The sequence below is a fragment of the Camarhynchus parvulus genome, chromosome 7 (assembly GCF_901933205.1).
Source record: "Camarhynchus parvulus chromosome 7, STF_HiC, whole genome shotgun sequence".
Lineage (NCBI taxonomy): Eukaryota > Metazoa > Chordata > Aves > Passeriformes > Thraupidae > Camarhynchus > Camarhynchus parvulus.
The window spans coordinates 1,726,294-1,748,127 of NC_044577.1; the positions used below are offsets into that span (position 1 = coordinate 1,726,294).

The 21,834-nt window shown below is 49.6% G+C and overlaps 1 protein-coding gene across 1 annotated transcript; it reads right to left on the reverse strand.

Moving 5' to 3' along the window:
• Positions 1-1,634: 1,634 nt before the first annotated feature.
• Positions 1,635-14,753, reverse strand: ASB18 (ankyrin repeat and SOCS box containing 18). The gene is made up of 5 exons (XM_030951920.1): positions 14,513-14,753; positions 12,900-13,167; positions 4,979-5,477; positions 3,350-3,463; positions 1,635-1,820 (listed from the first exon to the last, which is right to left on the reverse strand). Exons 1-5 carry the CDS (start codon positions 14,751-14,753, stop codon positions 1,635-1,637), a joined length of 1,308 nt encoding a protein of 435 aa, XP_030807780.1.
• Between the last annotated feature and the right edge of the window lie 7,081 nt (positions 14,754-21,834).

Genomic DNA, 21,834 nt, shown 5'->3' on the forward strand with positions numbered 1-21,834 from the left:
GGATGCAAAGTCCAGCCAAACATGAAAAACGAGTTATCCATCTATAAAAAATATAAATATATACATTTAAAAGTATATGAAATTATAGACATAATTTATATATCAATAATTCTATAAAAATTATATATAAATTATATATTTATAGATAAAATTACATATAGATATAATTATATATGAAAATAAAAAATTTATAGATATAATTTATATATATGAATAAATAGAAAAAAATTAAATAGATAAAAGATATATTTACATAAATTATATAAAAATATAAATAATTATACATAAAATAAAATTTATAGATATAATTTATATATAGATATAAAAATTTAGAGATATACAATATATATTTATATATAGAAATTATATATAGATATATTTTTATAAATATATAGATACATAAAATAGATACAATTATATATATTTAATATATAATTGTATATAAAAATATATACATGTATGTATACGTATACATATACATATGTATATACACAATAATATATAATATGTATATTTTTATTTATTTGTATGTATATATGTATATGTATATTTATACAATTCTATCTAATAGGAAATGTTTATAGTTTAAAAATACAATACATACAATTTTGTGTTGTGTTTTTAATTTTTTTTTAAAACCAAACCAAAACAGTTGTAATTCAGCACTGGAAGAATTTTGGGGAGCACTGTGGCAGGAGGACAGCTGTTCTCCCAAGGGATGCATGTTTGGTTCAGCAGGAATTAACCTGAGGAGCCTGAGGGTAAATCCTCACTCCTCCTGGTCCCTTTGGCCAGATCACTGCAGAAAATTAAAACCCAAACTGCACAATTTTAGGTTTTCCAGCCCCCTCCTGTGCCAGCCTGGGGACAGCGACAGCCACAAGGGGTATGGGAGGGGCTGGGACCTACAGGGATTTGTGTCACCCTGCTGCATGGAATAACCACAACATTCTAGGTGGCTCTTACATTAAAAAAAAAAATTAAAATCTATTTTAGGGTCTTTATTAATGCTGCTAGACTTCGCATCCTGCTGAGGACTTCTACACAGCAACTCTGCTCGTGCCATTCCCAGGGGAGATTTATCCCAGGGGATTTGATGCTTACCTGGGCTGGTTTGGGTCCCCTGGGCTGATTTGGGTCCCCTGAGTTGGTTTGTTCCCCCTGGGCTGATTTGGGTCCCCTGTTTTGGGTCCTGTGAGCTGGTTTGAATCACCTGAGCTGGTTTGAGTCCCTTGAACAGATTTGAGTCCCCTGGGCTGATTTGGGTCCCCTGGGCTGGTTTGGATCCCCTGGGTTAGTTCGAACCCCCTGAGCTGATTTGGGTCCCTTGGGCTGATTTTGTGTCCCCTGCCCTGTCCCTCCCTTCCCACACCTGAGCAGCTTGGCAGGGATCTTCTACAATCAGCATTATTCCTACCAGCCACTGATCATTTTATTACTCTTTATAATCTACTTAAAGCACAATTAGAAGGGAAAAAAAACCCCACCAAAACGATACAAATTTCCAGCCAAAAGCACATTTTATTCCTGGGAAAAGCAGGACTAAAAATGGAGCCCTCCACCCACCACGGCGACCCCGACGGACACGGATGCTCCACGGATCTGCTCCTGGATGTGCTCCTGGATGTGCCCCATCACAGCACCACTCCCCGGGGCTCCAGCAGCAGGAACTCCTGCAGGGCCCTGGGCAGGGGCAGCAGGGGGATGAGGCAGTGGCACTTGTCGCCAAGGTGTGCCCGGATGGCGGCACGGCACAGGTGCTGCAGGCTCCGGGCCGTGCCCGCCAGCCCCAGCAGGGACTCGTAGAACGCCCGGTGCTGCTGCAGAGAGGGGACAACGGGGACAGTGCCACCCACGTGGGCTCTGTCACCCGGGATCACGCCTCTCCGGGCTGCTGGAGAAGCTGGAGGTGTTTAGGGAAGAAGGTTGGAGGGAAGGAGCCCAGGTGTGGCTGGGGGGGTGGGGAATGGGCAGTGACACAGGGAAAGGGTGGGTGAGGGACTCTGCGATTCTCCTGTGGAACTGGGGCCTTGTGGATTGGAATTCTCCTGTGGAATTGGGACCTTGTGGGCTGGAATTCTCCTGTGGAATTGGGACCTTGTGGAATGCAATTCTCTTGTGGAATTGGGACCTTGTGGACTGCAATTCTCCTGTGGAACTGGGGCCTTGTGGATTGGAATTCTCCTGGGGAATTGGGACCCTGTGGAATTGGGACCTTGTGGAACTGGGACCTCGTGGACTGCAATTCTCCTGTGGAAGTGGGGCCTTTTGGATTGGAATTCTCCTGTGGAATTGCGACTTTGTGGGCTGCAGTTCTCCTGTGGAACTGGGACCTTGTGGACTGGAATTCTCCTGTGGAACTGGGACCTTGTGGGCTGGAATTCTCTTGTGGAACTGGGACCTTGTGGACTGGAATTCTCCTGTAGAATTGGGACCTTTGTGGATTGGAATTCTCCTGTGGAATAGACCTTGTGGAATTGGGACCTTGTGGAATTGGGACCTCGTGGACTGCAATTCTCCTGTGGAACTGGGACCTTGTGGACTGGAATTCTCTTGTGGAACTGGGACCTTGTGGACTGGAATTCTCCTGTAGAATTGGGACCTTGTGGACTGGAATTCTCCTGCGGAATTGAGACCTTGTGGAATAGAGACCTTGTGGAATTGGGGCCTTTTGGACTGGAATTCTCCCATGGAATTGGGACCTTGTGGACTGGAATTCCCCTGTTGGAGCACCTTGGGGGAAACCAGACTCAGGGAGGGTGCAGCAGCATCCCACAGGAAGCTGATGGAGAAGAGAGCCTGTCCCTGAGGGAACAGGGAAACGAAGCAGGATTGGGCTGTGCAGCCTCAGCCTTTCCCTAATTTGGGGGGAAAAAATCCTTTCTCCCATTCCTCAGAAAAGCTGGAGGCTTTGTTTGCATTCCAGCCATCCCTCACAGCCTCTGTGGCCAGGAGCCATCCCAAACCACCCCAGAGTGGGCTGCCTGTACCTGTTGCACATCCAAGGAGGAGCTTTTCCCAACCAAAACAAGTGATGTGGGCTCCTGCTGGGAAGTGCTCTGGCTCCAGGCTCACTTCCAGAGGCTGAGAGTGGATTTTATGGCAGGCTGGGACAGGGATGTGGGGTCGGAGGATGGTGGAGGTGGAGGGATGCAAGCCTGGAGGGATCAGGTGTGTGGTGCTGCTCTAGGGAAAATTCCTTTTGTTTTTCCTCCATCCAAGTGAAGTCTGGGTGGGGGGGGAAAATCAGTCTGGGGGGAAAATAAACCCTAATTCTTTGGGGAAAATAAACACTAATTCTTTGGGAAAAACCCCCTCCTTGGGTCTCAAACCAGCAGGGCTGCCTCACCTGGAACAGCTCCTGTGGCACGGCCTCTCTCCACTCCTGGGACACCGGGATTTGGGAGTAGGAGTTGAAGAGGACCTCGATGACCTCTGGCACGGCTGCACAGGATTTCAGCACCTGTCCAGGGATGGTGGGAGGGCTCAGACAGAGAGGCGGGGACAGAGGGGACAACACCCACCTGCTGCAGCCAGGGTTTGTCCCACCCCACCCTGCTCCAGGCTGGGACAGCCCCGTGTTGGGATGGGGAAGGCGTGGGGTTTCTCCTGGTGCCTTTTGGAGCAGTGGGAATTCCCATCCCGCTGAGGCATTTTTTCCTCTGGATGCAGCCCTCACTCCTTATTTACATTTTTGGCTTGTGCCTGACAAGGATAATATTTGGCAGGATAATATTTTCTTTATGGTTTGATGTAAAATCAATGGAACACAGAGCCATGAGGCAGCTTGTGAGCCAAGCCTGCCTCTGATATTCCCTAGAATACCAGTGCACAAGGAAAATCCCCTCTGAGCCGCGCTGGCTCCATCCTGCCCTTCTGCTGGGCCTTCACTTCCATCAATCTCCAGCCCCACAGACTGGGAAACTCTCCCAAATTCTCCCACCTCCACCTTCAGATGTCCCAAATCTCCCAACTGTCACTTTCATATTTTATGAAAAATCCCTTTGCCAGGATTTCTTCTGTTGGGAAGCTTCAGTTTCTCCATGTTTTGCTCCTCTGGACTGCAATACTTAAAGCACAATTAGAAGGGGGAAAAAAACCCAAACCTATACAAATTTCTGGCCAAAAGCACATTTTAGTCTTGGGAAAACCAGGACTAAAAATGGAGCCATCCATCCACCATGGCGAGCAGTGACCCCGACAGACATGGATGCTCCTGTGCTCCATGGATTTGCTCCATGGAGCAAATGTGATTTGGAGAATTGTTTACCCAGCACGTGAATTGTTCTTAATTAATGACCAATCCCAGTCCAGCTGTGTCAGGACTCTGGTCAGTCATGGGTTTTTATTATTCATTCCTTTCTAGCTTTCTGATGTCTCCTTTCTCTTCCTTTAGTGTAGTTTTAGAATAGAATAGAATAGAATAGAATAGAATAGAGTAGAATAGAATAGAATAGAATAGAATGTAATATATCAGCCTTCTGAGAACTTGGAGTTAATTCTCATCTCTCACCTCATCCTGGGGACCCTCAAAACCACTCCAAAATTAATAACTACACCCAACCTCAACCCCCTGGGTCTGAGGTGCTCCGGGAGCCATTTCAGGGCCGGTACCTTGCTGAAGACCTGGGGCCAAATTGTCTGGAAGCCATTTTGGAGCCAATACCTTGATGAAGGCCTGGGGCCAAATTATCTGGGAGCCCTTTCAGGGCCAGTACCTTTGTGAAGGCCAAGGGCCAAATCCTCTGGGAGCCATTTTGGGGCCGGTACCTTGCTGAAGGCCAAGGCCCAAATTTTCTGGGAGCCCTTTTGGGGCCGGTACCTTGCTGAAGACCTGGGGTCCAATCCTCTGGGAGCCATTTTGAGGCTTGTACCCTGATGAAGGCCTGGGGTCAAATCCTGTGGGAGCCATTTTGGGGCTGGTACCTTGCTGAAGGACAAGGGCCAAATTTTCTGGGCGCCATTTTGGGGCATGTACCTTGACAAAGGCCGATGGCCAAATCCTCTGGGATCCATGGTTGAGCAGCAGCTGCACGGTGAGGTGTGGCCGCAGCTCGGGGCGGGAGGCCGCGGCCTGCAGGGCCCAGCCCAGCGGGGACACGCCGTCGTAGTCGATGGCGTTGGCGTCGGCACCGCGCCGCAGCAGCAGCCGCACCAGCTCGGCGTTGGCCGCCCCGCAGGCCCGGTGCAGGGGCCGCCTCCAGCTCTCATCCCGCGCCTCCACGTCGGCGCCGTGGTTGAGCAGCAGCTGGAAAAGCTGCAGGGAATGGTCGTCCTGGGCTGGGGCCTGCCCGCAGAGCACGCCCAGGGCCGTCTCCTGGCGCGCGTTGCGGGCGTCGACGCGGGCGCGGCGCCGCAGGTAGAGGCGGGCGTGGTGGCAGAGACGGTGCCTGGCGGCCACGTGCAGGGCTGTGTCACCTCCCGCCTCGCTCGGCAGCTCCACGGCCGCCCCATGCAGCAGCAGGAGCTTGGCACACCTGTGGGAAGGGGTTTGGGGTGGTGTGGGGTGAGACATGAGGGATGGTGGGGTGGGAGGTGGGTTGGGGTGAGGAGGGAAGTCATGCTGGAGCTGGGATTTTTGGGAGGGTGGCATTGTGCCCTGGTGCCCTCCACAGTGACAGCAGTGGTGGTTTGGGCAATACTCCCTCTGCCCCTTGACCAGGGTCATGCATGGATGGTCATCCTTGACCATCCTGGACTTTCCTTGAATACCTTGACTCTCCTTGACCATCCCAGACTGTCCTTAGCCATCTTGACCATCCTTGACCATCCTTGATTGTCTTCAACTATCCTTGGCCACCCTGACCATCCTTGATCATCCTGGACTGTCCTTTGCCATCTTGACCATCCTTGAATACTGTGACCATCCTTGACCATCCTTGAATACCTTGACCATTCTCAACCATCCTTGACTGCCTTCAACTATCCTTGACCACCTTCAACTATCCTTGACCACCCTGACCATCCTCAACCATCCTTGACCACCTTGATCACCCTTGACCACCCTGAGTGTCCTTGACCATCCTCGACTATCCTGACTGTCCTGGACCATCCTTGACTGTCCTTGAATACCTTGACCTTCCTTGACCATCCCAGACTGTCCTTAGCCATCTTGACCATCCTTGACCATCCTTGACTGTCTTCAAATATCCTTGGCCACCCTGACCATCCTTGACCATCCTTAAATACCTTGACCATTCTCAACCATCCTTGACTGCCTTCAACAATCCTTGACCACCCTGACCATCCTCAACCATCCTCAGCCAGCCCTCACCACCCTGATCACCCTTGACCATCCTGAGTGTCCTTGACCATGCCTGAACCCCTTGACCATCCTAGCCCCACTTGCTTGGATACAAAAATGGATTTTCCCTCCCCCTTGGAGGGACCCCACACCTGTGTTGAGATCCTGCTCCAGAGGGTTGTGTTTTCACAGGATCACAGAATATCCCAAGCTGGGAGGGACCCACCAACATGTAACCTCTTCCTGACTCTCTAATTTTCATCTTTTCTTTCAGCTCAGGTGTCACTGGAGCCCTGGGAGAGGATCTGGGCTGACACAGAAGCAGCACGAGGGGAAGAGAAGTCCCAGCCTGATCCTTCCAGCAGCAGGGATGGGGAAGAGGAGGAAGCTCAGGGAGGAAGGACAGCACCAGGATATTGCTTGTTTTTCCTGCCCCAGGGGAATGCTAACATGTGTGGGGAAAATATCAATAATAAAATAATGAGATAATGCTAATAATAATAATAATAATATACCTGACTTTTTGTGGACCTGCCTCATCACCTCCCCAAGGTTTTGCTGGGGGGATTCTCACTGTCCTTGGCAGTGCAGAATCTACAAACTCCTCCCTGGGCTGCTTTTCCTGTGCACCTCAAGCCTGGGATACCAGGAGAAAAATCCCTTCAGGATCTTTTCCTGCACCTCCCAGAAGTGCCAGCCCTCACCAGAGGCTCCACCACGGATGCTCTGCTTGGGCTGTGGTTGGCTGAGAGTGGATTTAGGTGGGGTTGTGCCATTCCCAAAATCCTCAGGTCCCCACTTTCCAATTTCATTTTTTGCACTAGGATGCTGAATCCCTTTCTTCAGGAGTGTTTTGTCTCCTTAAGGCTTTTTTGGGGCTTGCTGGCTGCTGTTGAGGGGATCACTCAGACACTTGGTCTCTTTTATTGGTCTTGGCCATCCTTGTCACCAGGGAATTTGTAGCCCTGGTTATGATTATCCTCTTGGCACCTCTCCAGAGTAGCTTAATCCTGATTTCACAGGCTGCTCTGCACCCTAAAATAATGTACTCAGGGCAAACTATAGGATGGTTCTGCTGGGAAAAATGAGAAAAAAATTGCTGACTTGGCTGCAAAAATGCAGCAGTCTAGCCTGAGAGGAAAATCCCATTTTGTCCTGCTTTTCTTCTTTTTTTGGGGGGTAGATAATGCTTAAAGCATTCCCAGGCAAGGAGGCAGCAGTGCCTGGGCACAAACATTGCCCTGGTTTGGGTGAGAGTGCCCAGGCTGAAGATTTCCACCTGCACAGGCAGCACAGAGGGATTGTCCCTCAGCAGAGCCAGGGGCTGCACCCAGCCGAGAACCCTCACTGTGCCCTGGGCTTTTCCCTCACAGAGAATCCCATCCTGGCAGCTCAGCTCCTCTTCATCTCCTGCTGGACATCCCAAATATTCTCCTGTGGAAAGGCCATCCTTCCCTGGAGGGATTTTCTTTTTGGTTATCAAGTGCTGGAAGAAACCCAAGCTGCTTTATATTGGATTTCCCCCCTGGGTGCTCCTCCCTTGGCACAGAGAGAATGCTGGCAGGGAGTTATGAACAAGGGAAGATCCCTTCCAGTGGATGGAAAAGGTGGGAGCCTGGGAGGAGCCTTTGCCTCCTGTTTGGATACCTGGGCATCAGCAGGTTCTGGGTAGATGCTCTGGTTAGACTCTAAAATCTCTGTTGATGAATTCACGAGCTCCAACACTTCCCCAGCATTTCTGGCTTCCTGTACGTTCATTCACAGCCTGGTTGTTGCCACCAGATTGGACTAAAATCCCATTAAATAAGGCCCAGCAATGGCTGCTGCTTTTTCGAGGGCTCCTCTCCAATTTTCTGGGGATACTGAAACAGCATACTGAGCTCACCTTTCTGTTTATTTCAGCAGAAATTTGGTGGCAAAACAGACAAGTTTGTTTTCCATCCAGCGTGGAGCCCAATTTTGACTATTTAAGCTCACTTCCAAGCCATTCCCAACCCATCTGCAGGTGATAGGTGACATCCCCTTGCTTGGGCAAGTCACCTCTTAAGGTAAAGGGAATTTGGGGTGAGTGGTGCTGGTGCTCCCTGCTCTGAGAATGGGAGAAAATTATTTGGGATTGATTTTTTTTAATCTCTTCACCCATTGCCCTCCTTATGGCTGCCACTGGCTGGGATGAAAACCACCAGGCTAGGAAAGTGGGATTTGTTAGAAATGGGATGTGAAGAACAACCAGCAGGAGGAGCAGGAGCTTGGGGCAGCGGAGGCTGCAGGGAAATTCCCAAAGTCCCAAAAACCCGCTCAGGCCCCAGTTTCCTTAAGGAAAAACCTCCTGTTTGTTTTTCCCTCCCATGCCCGGGGTTTATCTGTGAAAGCCCTCATTTTGCCACGTCTCAGAGGGCAGGGCCAGCCCTGTGGCTTCTTCTGGGCTCTTCATTTCTCCGTCAGGACCCAGCCAGGATCTGCTCTTACCCAGCTTCCCAAAATGATGGCTCCAAGAGTGCTGTATTTAGCAAGGCTGAACAGAGCAGAGGATGAGGTCTAGCACTAGATGATGCTAAATGCTGGCTTTTCAAATCCCTGGGCTTTTTTTTCCCTTGCAGTGCTGCTCATTCCCACAGCCACAGGGGCAGAGTGCCCAGGATGGTGCTGGAACAGCCAGAGGGTGCCTGGGCCTGGCTCCTCTGGGTCAGTCCCCATCTGCTGGCATTTGGGAGCCTTGTCTTGGCCTTTTCAGACTCCTGCCTTCCTGCTCAGCTCCTGTTTCCTGCTCCTTCCTCCCATTCCCACTGTCCCTGGTGCTTGCTCCCCATCCCAGTGCTCCTCACATGGAGCCCCTGAGCTCCTGCATGGACTCATCCCACCTTTCATCCCACATCCCTCGCACCTCTGGGGGCTTGGAGGAGCTGGAGAACTCTGCCTCCAGCTCCCAGGGTGGGGGGAAGGCTCGGAGAAGGGAATTGCTCAGCTGGAAGCGGGGGTGACACCTTCTTGTCCCATCCCTTGGCTTCCCAGAGCTCTTTCCTTGCCGAGCTCTTTCCTTCCGTGCGAGGCTGGAGAAGGGAAATTCCTCTCCAGGCAGGTTCTCCCTGGCCTCGAGGGGAGCCTGGGACATCCAGGGAGATCTGGAGGATCTGGAGAAGGGCTCTGCAGATGTTCAGCATCCCTCCCTGCCGTGATGGGAGGCAGGAGCCACGTCCTGCATCCCTGCCAGGCCCACGCCCGCTCTCCCCTCCCTCCCTCCCCCGCCGCCGAGGCTCTTCCTCTCCCCCTCAATTATTTTTATTTTATTTTATTTTTTCGGGGTGCCAATAAAGGCAGGCTCCTTTAATCATCCCCAGCTTTAAGAGGGAAAAGGGAGAGCGCCAGGGAGAGAGTGCAGTGAATTTAGAGACTCATCTTACCCCACCATGTTAATTATCTCGGCTGTAAAAAAGAGGTCAAGGAGAGGAACTCTACTAAATAGGCCGACGTTGGCATGAACAGCTCCTAAAGTGAAGAAGGTAAGACTGAACTTTACTGGAACTTTTTTTTTTCCATCTCTTCAAAAAGCTCCTAGATTAAAGCTCTGATATCCTTTTTGTTGAAATCTCATGGATTCTGAAGCTCAAATGGCTGGAAGGAAGCCCAGATAATTTTTTTTTATCCCAGTCACTGAGAGGCTCAAAGGTTTTAAGTCCTGCCCCCATGGTGAATTGCCGAGTATATGGGAATACAGAAGAACCTGGCACATAGGTGTTCTGGCCATTGTTATCGAGAGGGAGAAAAATAAAATAGCTCTCTATGTAGGTCAATGACCTGCTCTTTGTTGTCAGTAAAAAATTAAGGATGACCTAAAATCTACTACTCGACGAAAAAAAATAATAAAATAAAAAAAAAGGAGGCGAGGTAAAGTAGTCTCCCCCTAATCAAAGAGGAAATGTTTGTGTTACCCAAAGCTTGACCTCCTCAGTCTCTAACTTTAGCAAAGTCTTTGCTATTGAAAATGCAGTGGTCGAAACCTCAAACCCTGTCTGAAATGTCTATTAATTTTTGATCTTTCAAGGGAGTTGGCTCAGTTATTGTAGAAGCCCCCGTAGTGCCGGGCGCTGCAGTTAAGGGGCTCGCAGCATTTCCATTATAAAGCCCCAATATTCCAGGCTTTACAACTCAGCTGTTGCCACCTCGGGGCTGTCTGATCCCCTTGGTGGCTGGGCTGCCATCCCTCTCTGTCTTCCAAGGGAATGGAACATGCAAATCTGTGAGAGCAGATCCGCTTTTTAATGCATCTATATAAAATAGTAATTTTTTTCCAAGCTTGGAAGCAAAGACCTCTGTGGTCCAGGAGATCCTCTGCACGCCCTGGGGTGGTTTGGTGGCCCCAACTCTTCAGGGAGAGAAGCCAAAATCAGGGAAGCACTGGGGGTTTAGGATGGGGCTGGAGGTGGAAAGGGAGCTCAGGTGAAGGAATTAAAGCTGGAGCTGCCTGCTGCACCCTCCCTCTCCCATCCTGCTCCTTCCAGCCCTCACGCACCAGGGATGCTTTGTATTCATCCCTAGATGTTTTTGGCTGAACCAGGAGCTGATTAATAGCTGATTTTTGGACATCTTGCAGAGGTTCTTATTGATAAGCAGGGATCAAACCTTTCCCTCTCTGGCTGCTTCCCTTCTCCAGAACCCTCTCCCTGTCCATGATATGCTGGAACCTCACTTTCACCACCTACTTCCAGGTAATCTTCCCTGCCTGGAGGGCAGAGGATAGAAGCCAGGCTGGCTTTTCAGGGAAGTTGGAAGGTGATGGAATTCACTGTGGCCCTGAGCAGTTTCATCAGGATAATATCAAGTGGCTGAGCTCTTTATTAAAAAAAAAGGGAAAATATCCTGATTCAGCCATCCAGGCACCTAAAGTCCTACAGAAACATATTTTTCTGTGTTTTTCTAGGCAATTTTTATGCTCATCTGTGTGATGCTGATGCAGGGTGGGATGTGAGTGCACCTGGAGGAGCCCAGCCCTGCCTGTGAACCAAGGGGGATCCCTACATGGCTTGTGTGGGGCATTGCGCCACATCCCATAAACCCATCCTGAGCATCTCCTGGGATATGTGCTGGGTCTGGGCTGCAGGACACACTGATTTTAGGAGAAATAGTCAGGAAAGAGGAGGAAGGAAAGGCTGAGGCTGGGCTGCTCCTGTCCATAGGAAGAAGACTTAAGCTGTGCAATGTTCCTGAAGTCCTGGGCTGTGTGCACAGGGGATGCACAGAGGTTATCAAAAAAGGCCAGGTTTGGGTTGGAAGGTTTGGGTGGAAGATGTTTTACAGCAACTTCTGTGAGCCAGGGAGAAGTTTGAGAAGAGGATCCATGTTTGATAAGGGGATCCATGTCTGAGAAGAGGATCCATGTTTGATAAGGGGATCCATGTTCACCCCTGAATGAATTTCCTACCAAGGTCACTGACATAGAAACCAAGAAAGAAAGAAAGGAGGATAAATAAGAGAATAAATAAGAGAAACCTGCAACTGCCTATTCCAATAATTGTGGCATTCACATTCTCTGATAAAATCCCTTCGCCCAGGGTTTTTCTCCTGGGAAGCTAAATGGCCTCAGAGAAAAGGAAAACTATTATTCTCTCATTTACTTCTCCTGTGTTGTGCTCATGTGGAATGTGTTTGGAGATTGTTTACCCACAGGTGATTGTTTCATTGGGTTCTGCTGTGAGTTATTTTGGCTCTTTGGCCAATCAGGGCCAAGCTGTGTCAGGACTCTGGAGAGAGTCAGGAGTTTTCATTATTATCTTTTTAGCATTCAGTAAGTGTCCTTTCTGTATTCTTTAGCATAGTATAGTATTCTTTAATATAGTATTATAAAATAATAAATTAGCCTTCTGAGAACATGGAGTCAGATTCATCATTCCTGCCTTCGTTGGGACATTCCCCAAAAATACAATAAATAATCACTTTGTTTGTCTCTTCTAACCAATGAGTAACGTGTAAACTTCTGAGCTTTGTAAGAATGTATAAAAAGCATGCATGCTAGAATAAAATCAGTTTGAAGCCTTTTGGAAATGGAGTGTTGTAGCTGTATTTCTTTTCACAGAGAAAAGGAAGGCCCAATTTCCCAATGATATTTCTGGGATTCACATTCTCTGAACCTCAGAGAAAGAAAAAACAATTCTTATGTCATTTGCTGCGCCTGTGTTGTGCCAAAGTGGAATGCATTGTGGAAGATTGTTTACCTGAATGCAAGTGGTGATTGGATTCTGGTGTGAGTGCTCTGATTCATTGGCCAACTGAATCCATGTGTGTGTGTCGGGACTGCCGGCTGACAGTCACGAGATTCTGGGCAGTTGAGTCGAGTGCTTGGCAGATTCAGGTTAGATGTAATATAGGGTAATATATTATAGAACAATATATTATAATAAAGTAATTAATTAGTCTTCTGATAATAAAGTAATTAATCAGCCCTCTGATATCAATGGAGTCAGATGCGTCATTTCTCCCCATCATCGGGGTTGCCTGCTCTACTATAGAATGTCTCCATCCGTCTCCATCTCAACTACAACAGAAGGGACCTTAAAGCCAAACCCATCCCACCCCATGCCAGGGCAGGGACACTTCCCATTGTCCCAGCCCCATCCCAGCCCTATGGAGGCCAGCCCCAGGAGTGGAGTGCTGTCCTTACCGCAGGGAGTCCCGTGAGGTGCAGAGGTGCAGCGGGGCCGTGCCCCGCTCGCTGAGCACGTTGGGCTGGGCCCTGTACTCCAGCAGCAGCTCCACGCAGTCGCTGTGCCCCCCCAGGCAGGCCTGGTGCAGGGGAGCCTCTCCCCCCGGGGCCAGGCTGGGGTCGGCCCCGCGGCGCAGGAGGTGCCGCAGGCAGTCGGGGTGGCCGTGGCGGGCGGCCAGGCACAGAGGGGAGCTCAGCTCCAGGCGCTCCTCCAGAGCCCACAGCCCTGCAGAACATGGGAATGGATGTGGGACTCACATCTCTGAGTGGGTGTGGCACTTAAATCTCTGAATGGGTGTGGCACTCACCCCCTGAATGGGGTGTGCACTCACCCCTCTGATTTTATCCTCTGATAAAATCCCTTTGCTCAGGATTTTTCTCCTGGGAAGCTGAGGAGCCTCAGAGAAAAGGAAAACAATTCTTATCTCATTTGCTTCTCCTGTGTTGTGCTCATGTGGAATGTGTGTGGAGGTTGTTTACCCACAGGGGATTGTTCCATTGGATTCTGCTGGGAGTTGTTGTGGCTCTTTGGCCAATCAGGGCCAAGCTGTGTGGGAACTTTGGAGAGAGTCAGGAGTTTTCATTATTATCTTTTTAGCATTTAGTAAGCGTCCTTTCTGTATTCTTTAGTATAGTATAGCATTCTTTAATATAATGTAGTATTATAAAATAATAAATTAGCCTTCTGAGAACATGGAGTCAGACTCATCATTCCTGCCTTTGTCAGGACATTCTCAGCAAATTCAATAAATGGGGCTCTGATTGCCCCTAGTCCAGTCCTGTCCCTGCATTCCCCTCCCCTGCCCAGCAGCCTGGTGGCTGAGGCAGCTCCTGACTCCTCTTTTCCCATTTTTCTCTGGCAGCTTTAGGGGCTGGTTGTGCTCAGTGCCTCTGACTGCAGTTGGCAGGAGAGGAATAAAAACCCCTCAGTGTGGGGTCATCCAGGAGTGGGCTCATCCAGGAGTGGGATTCCAGGTGGAATCAGGTGGGCCAGCCAACGCCCTGCTGGCCACCAGGGCATGCAGCCCTGTGTCCAAGTGGCTGGCAGGAGGTAAAAGGCAGCTCAGAATTCCCCAGGAAAGGAAAAGCTGACTTTGCTGGGAGTGAAGGCACCCAGGCCAGGTGGGAGTATGTTAGGACGTGATGGAGAGCTGGGTTTTAGATGTGCCAGAGAGAGGAATTGCATTTCCCAGCAGCTCCAGGACTTCCTGAACCATCTCCCAAGCACCTGGGACCATGGGGAGCATCATCTGAGGGCATCTTATCCCTCCTGATAGGACCACGAGGAATTTGGGCTGTGAGCCCTGCTGAAAGCATTCCCAAAATACAGAATGCCTAATCCCAGCCTGAAGAAATCATGTGGATGCACAGATTTTACACTTCCATTGGGTTAGTAGGTGCAGAAGAGAAGAAAATATTAAAAGTGATGAATACGAATGGCCAGAACTGTGGGCTAACCAGAAACCTTGGGCACACCTAAGGCACCAAGATGCACTGCACCTCTCCTGTTCAGGGTTAGTAAATACCCACAAGATTTCATCTTCCTGGCCTGGCCTTCGAAGGAAAAGTACCTGAGAGTCCATAGGAGGCTTGGCTTTTCACCTGCCACTCCAGCTGGTTCTTACTGATCTCAAAGACCAGGTTGACATCCTGGTGGTACCTCTCAGTCAGGAGCTGCAGGCTCCTCAGGTCTCCTGTGACCAGGGCTGTGTAGAACCTGGCGATGGGAGCACGAGGGGCCAAGGGATGCTCTGGGTCCAACTTGGAGGAAATCCTCAGCTTTCCTGTCCCAGCTCCTGGTGCCCGGCTCATGCCAGTGCTTCCTGGTGTGCAGGTCCTGCCTGGGGGGGTGGCCAGGCTTTTATAGCCCATTGGTTCCATCCTCTTGGCTCATTGTCTAATTATAATCCAGTCCAGGCTCTGTTGTGGAGTATTTATAACTCCAGAGGGGTTGGAGCATGATGGAGGAGGAAAATGGCGCCTAATGTTTAGAAAATGAAAAAAAAAAAAAAAGAAATTTAGTCATGCTGTCTGTCCATCCCCAATAACCTTATTTGTGTCTTCTGAGCTCTGGGAGGATTTTTTCCCCCCTCTATTTTCTTTTTTTTTTTTTTTATGAAGGTGCTCATATGAGATTCCAACCCTGTGGTTGCAATGTGGAAAATCTGGGCTACATGTTCCTGGCCCAGCCTGGAACGCTGGGATGGCCCCTGCAGCAAGGTCCAAATCCTCCTGGGGCTTTGGCACTCCCAGACAGTGCCTTGTATAGCAGAGAGAAAGCTGCCCTGGATGCCAGCAGAGCATTCCCTGCTCCCACTTCCCCTTTCCCCAAGGTCACCGCAGGGATCCGTGCTGGGGACAAGAATAGAGACTGGCATCTCGTGACTTGGAGGCTCTGGGTGACAAAGCCTCTCCTTCCCAGCCCTGCCACCCACCTCTGTGGGGAATAAACCTGGTTAAAGCACGTTTTGGGATGTTAAACCACAGCTGGAATGCTGCGTGGTTCCCTCTGTGTGGAGTCAACCTGAGGCTGGGAGAAAATTTTGGGACCTTCCTGGGGATCCTGAGCATCCCTGAGCCATCAGGCCCCATGCTGCCAGAGCCACCTGAGGGTCCCCTGTGTGTGTGTCCCCAGCATGGCTGTGGTGACACCCAGCTCTGGCCCTGCAGCCCCAAAAACTCCCTGGGGTGTCCATGAGTGTTGCAGACATATTTTATGAAAAATCCTTTCATTAGGATCTTTTCCTCCTGAGAAGCTGAGAGGCCTCAGGAACAAAATGTAAACAATGGTTATCTGCTGCTGTTGAATGCAACAGGTGGGTCTGTGATTGGTCTCATGTGGTTGTTTCTAATTAATGGCCAATCACAGCCCAGCTGTCTAGGACTCTCTGGTCAGTCACAAGATTTTATTATCATTCCATTCCTTTCTTTTCTAGCCTCCCGATGAAATCCTTTCTTCTATTCCTTTAGTGTAGTTTTAATATAATATATATCATAAAATAATAAATCAGCCTTCTGAAACATGGAGTCAACATTCTCATCTCTTCCCTCATCCTGGGAACCCTGTGAGCACCACCACACCTGAGCTCAGGGGTTCCTGGTGAAGGACCTCCCTTAAATCCCCTGCTCATGGGAGCAGCACTGGGAGCCAATTTGAGACCATCCTATGTGGTTTTTTTTCCTGTTTTCTCCTTCTTTTCCCCTTGGTCTCCAGGCTGGCACTCCCACCTGGTTGTCCCCATCCTCTGTGTTGGGCATGACAACCCCCTGGGCATCCCTGGGCTCCTGCAGGCAGCCCAGCAGAGGGTTTGGAGCTGCAGGGAGAGGCACAGCCAGGGATCAGTCACCCTGGTTGCATTCCCAGAGCTGCCCTGGCTCCTTTCCCTCTCCTCTCTCTGGTGACCCTGTCACATATTTCCGTGGTGACAATCCTGCCTCACAGCCCAGGGATCACCTTCCCAGGGCAGGGATTGCCTCCCTGGGTAAATTTAGCACGGAGGGCAGACCTTGTGGGCTCTAATTCCCCGTGACCCCTCTCAATTAGCATCTATTTGCATATAAACACTGGAGTGCCGGGCCAGGGTTAAAAATACCCTGGGACAGCAAGAGAGGAGAGAAACGGGACCCTTGGCACACAAACCCCGGTGGGACTCACCGCAGAGAGGGACCAGGAGAGCTGGGGGACATCCTGGGGCTGCCCAGAGCAGGGGGAGAAGCCCCTGGTGGGGTGCAGAAGGGAAACAAGGGTGTTTCAACAGCTTGTAGAGCACTTGTTGCCTTCAGGCAGCGAGTTTGTGTGGTGGAGGAAACCCCACAAGTGCCCTGTGTCACTGCTGTGTGCCTTGGGCACATCCCCTGCCAGCACAGCTTTGTGATCCCTGAGCCCCTGACCCTGCCAAAATCAAGCCTGGGATCATCCTGCTGTTTCCTTCCTTCAAGCAGAGTGAAAAATGCATATTTTATAATTGGCTTTTGGCAAATATTAAAATGAATATTGTATGTGTTGTGTTAGAAAGTGATGCTGTATTAATTCTCTTAAGCAGTGTGTTAAATATAGTTTTGGGTTATAACATAATGTTAAATAGAAACTATGCTGTGTAAGATATTATTTTTCTAAAGAGAGAACTTGCACTGAGATAGCAGCCACAGGACACCTGAATCTCTGAGAGAAAGAGAATTTATTGCTCCATTATCAGAAGAAATGAACTTCTTCCCACCTTGCTCAGCCATGAAGAGGATTCAGAGGAAGAAGCTGACACTGACCAGACAGAATCCTGTGTTTGAATGGAATTTATGCATCATGGATGAGGTGTATGAATATGCAACAGGCTGTTGCTTTTAAGGGTTAATCCTCTGTTAACGTGGGTCCTTTCTCAGGCTTATTTTGCCCAGAAAAGGTACCCGGACGTCCATAACTCTTTGTTTTTATTGTCTCATATTGTCCTAATCCAAATTGTCCAAATTATTATTACTCTAATTATATTGCTATTTTTATAACCATTTTATTACGATTAAACTTTTAAAAATTTAAAAACAAGTGATTTTTTTCACAAGCAGGGATGGCCGTGCACACACCAGAGCCCCAAAAAGGGTGAAGTGAGCCCCTGGAGCCTCCCCCTCATGGATCTCCAGCCCCTTCTCTCTGCAGAGCACTCCTCACTGAACAAAACATTCAGCATTGCCCTTCCCCATTAATAACGGCTTCCACTGCCTGCTCCAGCTCCCCATTCCTGGGAAAACTCAGCAGAAAGGTTTGCAGAGAGCCTGTCCCCAGATGCAGCTGCCACATAGCTCAGCTCTCACTCTGGGGACCCCTCAGCCCTGCTGGCCCCAAAACCCCACTTTGGTGGCTGTGGTAAAACATCCAGATGGGCAGAGCTCCTGGCACCACCACCCCGATTTACAGCTGCCTTCTGGCAGCAGCCATGGCATTATTATCATTGTTATCATCATTATTATTATTATTATTGCAGGGAAATTTCCACCTGCAGCCCTGCCTCCTGCACAGGGGCTGATTCAAACCTTGCATCCCCTGCCAGCCCCCCCAGACAGCTCAAACGGGGTCCCTGTGATGGCAGTGCCCTCCCAGCACCCCGTGGCTGTGGGGTGAGGGGCGGCACTGCCCCCACTGCCCCACACCTACCTTGGAGCCATGGGAGGGGGGCTCTCCTGGCCGCTGGTCCCTCATGCCCCCTGGATCACCATCCCTGCCCGGGCACAGCGAGGTGTGAGCTCCAATGGCAGCCAGGTGCCACCTTGCCAAGAGCCACCCTGTGCCCAGCACGTCCCCACGTTTATATCCGCAGCTCTCCGTGTGACAGCACTGCCCAGCTATGCGGCTGTGCTGGGGCTGGCCCTGCCAACACACATGTCCCTGTGTCTGGGGAGGGGGTCATGCCTTTAACCTCCCCCTAAAACCCTTCTGCAGATGCTGCTGAGCTCCTCTTTAGGAGCTGCTGCCTGGTGAAATATCAGCTTGTCCCGAGGCTGCATTGATTTTGTGCAGTTTTTATTGGAAATGAGCTGATATTTAAGCATTTCCCTTTAACAGCTCTATATAACATGGAAAGGTCTTGTGCTACAGTTGGTTTATAGTGGCTCATCTTTGTCAGATGTAAATAATTCAATAAACCCCTCTCCAAACTCTTTCCAATTATAACTGCACAATTTTCCTTTTTTCCTTCCCTTTTCCCCATCAATTACAGGAATAATGATAAAAAAATTTGCTCTTAGCTTAAGTAAAAATACAATTTGTCCCCACCTCCCTGCTGAAGAGCTGTTAATTATCCCTTGGGAATTCAGTCCTGGGGCACATCCTCTCTGCAAGGTGGAGCCCTCCCAGTTATTTACCCCCTGAGTTATGTGCTCATGGAATGTCACCCTGGGTGCCAGCCTGGAAAACCAGCTGGGCTGAGCCTCTATCACGTGTCCCCCACACAGACTCAGGCCTGGAGGCTCCTTGTGGGGTCCACAATGTGGGATTTCCTCCTGGGATGGGAGACACCAAACCTGTGATTTGCGTGGCACCCTCACCCCTCACAGACTGCCACCAAAAAGGGTTTTAGGAAGGATTACAGGGTGAGGACACAGCACTGGGCACTGCACGACTCAGATGCCAGCCCTTTCCCCCCAACTCCTGGAATCTGAAGCAGGTTCACCCCATCCCCAGCTGGAATTATGTCAGAACCCAGGACATTCCTCTGACTGCCCTGGAGGACTCCAGACCTTGGCAGGGGCTCAGGGACCTTGGCATGGAATCACAAACACCTGTGCCTTTGATTTTAGCCCATGGAAACAATTACCAACTTTGTGTGAGGAGTTACAAACCACAAGGGTTTGAGTAGAATGATAGTGAAAAAGTAGAATTTTGGGGATTTAGAATGGAGATTCAAGAGGAAAGATGGAGGAATTTGGGCATGTCTTGTCCTTCTTCTTCTTGTCCTCCATCTCCTGCTGTGATGGTGGCACTTCTGGATTGGTTTAGAGTAGAGACAGACTGTCTAACATGGGTGATAGGTATTGGAAAATGATTGTAAATAAAGTACAGGTAGTTCTTAGTATAAAAAGTTAACACTATCCCAAGGGTTTGAATAGAATGTTAGTGGATTTGTCACACGGTGAAAATGTAGAATTTTGGGGTTTTTAGAATGGGGGTTCAGGAGGCAAGATGGAGGAATCTGGGCTTGTCCTGTCCTCCTTCTTCTTCTTCTTGTCCTCCATCTCCTGCTGTGATGGTGGCACTTGTGGATTGGTTTAGAGACAGACTGCCTAGCATAGGTGATAGGTATTGGAAAATTATTGTAAATAAAGTACACGTAGTTCTTAATAAAAAAAGCCAACACCACCCCAAGGGCAGGGACTGTGCCACAACCCGACCTGCTGGACAGATCCAGCAGGTCAGAGAAAGAATTTTATAGATAACAGAAAATAAACAATCTTGAAAAGCAGAGCTGAGGAATCCTGACTTCTTCGAGTGCAGAGGTGGGAAAAAAGAGACTTTAATACCTCAGGAACCATTTCAGCAACACAAAACCTGAGAGAATTCCAGCACTGCCATGGCTGTGGGAGGTGCAGAGCCACCACGAGCTCCAACAAGCCCTTCGCTTGGTTTCATGTCACCCCTAGCACAATTAGTGTTTGACACCTGGAAGTGCCAGGGAGCTGTGGGAGTTATTTATGGGCTGGAGGATGTGTTTCCCAAGCACACCCTAAACAGAAAGTTCCTGACATAATTGCTTGCCCTCTGGGGTGCAGAAGAACAAACCCAGCCATCCATCCCACACCCATTTCTGGGGGATTGATTTATCCCTTCCCACTGGACACACCACCACAACTGGGCGTGTCAGGGTTCATTAGTGGGGCCTTGGCCAGATTCATCAGGGCTCCCACCTCTCCTTGGGGCTCCAGGAGGGAAGCACCTGGTTCCTGCTGGGCTCTGCCCCCATTCCCATCACCTGTGGGGCAAGGGCTGTAAATCACAGGTTGTGCTGTGCTGTGCTGGGAGGAGCAGCTGGTCCTGGGCTCATCTGTCACAGCAGGGACCTGCCAGCACATTGTCCCCGCTGCCACCCCTCTCCTCTCCGAGCTGACCCCACTCTGGGTATGGGGGGACAGGGCGTTGGGGTGTCCCTGATGGCTGAAATGTGGCGTCACCAGCAGGGCAGGGACAGCCCAGGGCTGGGGGATTGGAGGGAGCAGGGATGGGTTGGAAACATCAAAGGGAATGGTGGCTCAGGGCAGGACCTGCTTTAGGGTCAGAAATGACCCAGTAAGAATGGATTTTGGGGCCACGTGTGTGTCCCAAACCACCCCGAGGGAGAGGAGGTGATGTGGGGCTTCCATGGGGCTTGGAAACGACGCCAAAGCCCCAAATTCCAGGCGGACCTGATGCCTGTTAGCATTTCCCAGAATCCCAGAATAATGAGGTTGGAAGAGACCTCTAAGACCATCGAGTCCAACCTATGTCCCGTTTCTCCGTGCCCAGCACCCCCTCCCTCCCTGAGAAGCTTTTTTGGGAGGCAGTGGTGGCATTTGGGATGGAGATGTGAGTAATTAGGCTAATTACGGGTGTCACTTCCCAAACTCTGTGCTGAGAGGTGCTAATGGCTCGTTTGCACCGCTTCCATCTCCTGCTAATCTCCCAGCCCTTTCACTGCTCCAATTATTCCTAAAGAGAGCGCAGGGCTTGACCTCTCAAACCTTCACTGGGGCTTAGAGCCTTCCATGCCCAGCCCAGTCCTATCAGCTGATAATTTCCCTCACTGTCTAAAGAGAATTTCTTGGTGGATATTTTTATCATTTCACCCCATTCTCTTTCCCCTCTGGTTTTCTTTTTTTCGTTTTTTTTTTTTTTTTTTGTCTTTTTTTTTGTTTGTTTTCTGGTGGTTTTTTGTTTGGTTTTTTTTTTTGTTTTGGTTTTTTTGTTTTGGGTTTTTTTTTCTGGTTTTTTCCCTATTTTTTTTTGTTTGTTTGTTTGGTTTTTCTTGGGGGGGTTGTTTTCTTTTTGGTGGGGTATTTTTTGGGGTTTTTTGTGGCTTTTTTTTTTTTGTTTAGTTTGGGGTTTTTTGATTTATTTTTTTTTGTGTGTGTGGTTTTTTTGATTCCTGGAGTTTGAGCTTGAGTTATTTTGACTCAGAAAGCCATCATCCCCCTCCATGGGTAGTCAGCCACGGTGGCTTCTCCTTGCTCCCCATAATCCCAGAGACAATGCTGGGCCTGGGGTGGGAATGTGGGAATGTCTGTCCTGTGGGGGCAGCAGGTGATCTGGGTTTCCCATTTGCTCGTGATCCACTGAGCCATTCCATAAAATGGAATGGTGGCTCAGGGCAGGACCTGCTTTAGAGTCAGAAAACACCCCGTGAGGATGGGGAAGATTTTGGGGCTATGTGTGCCC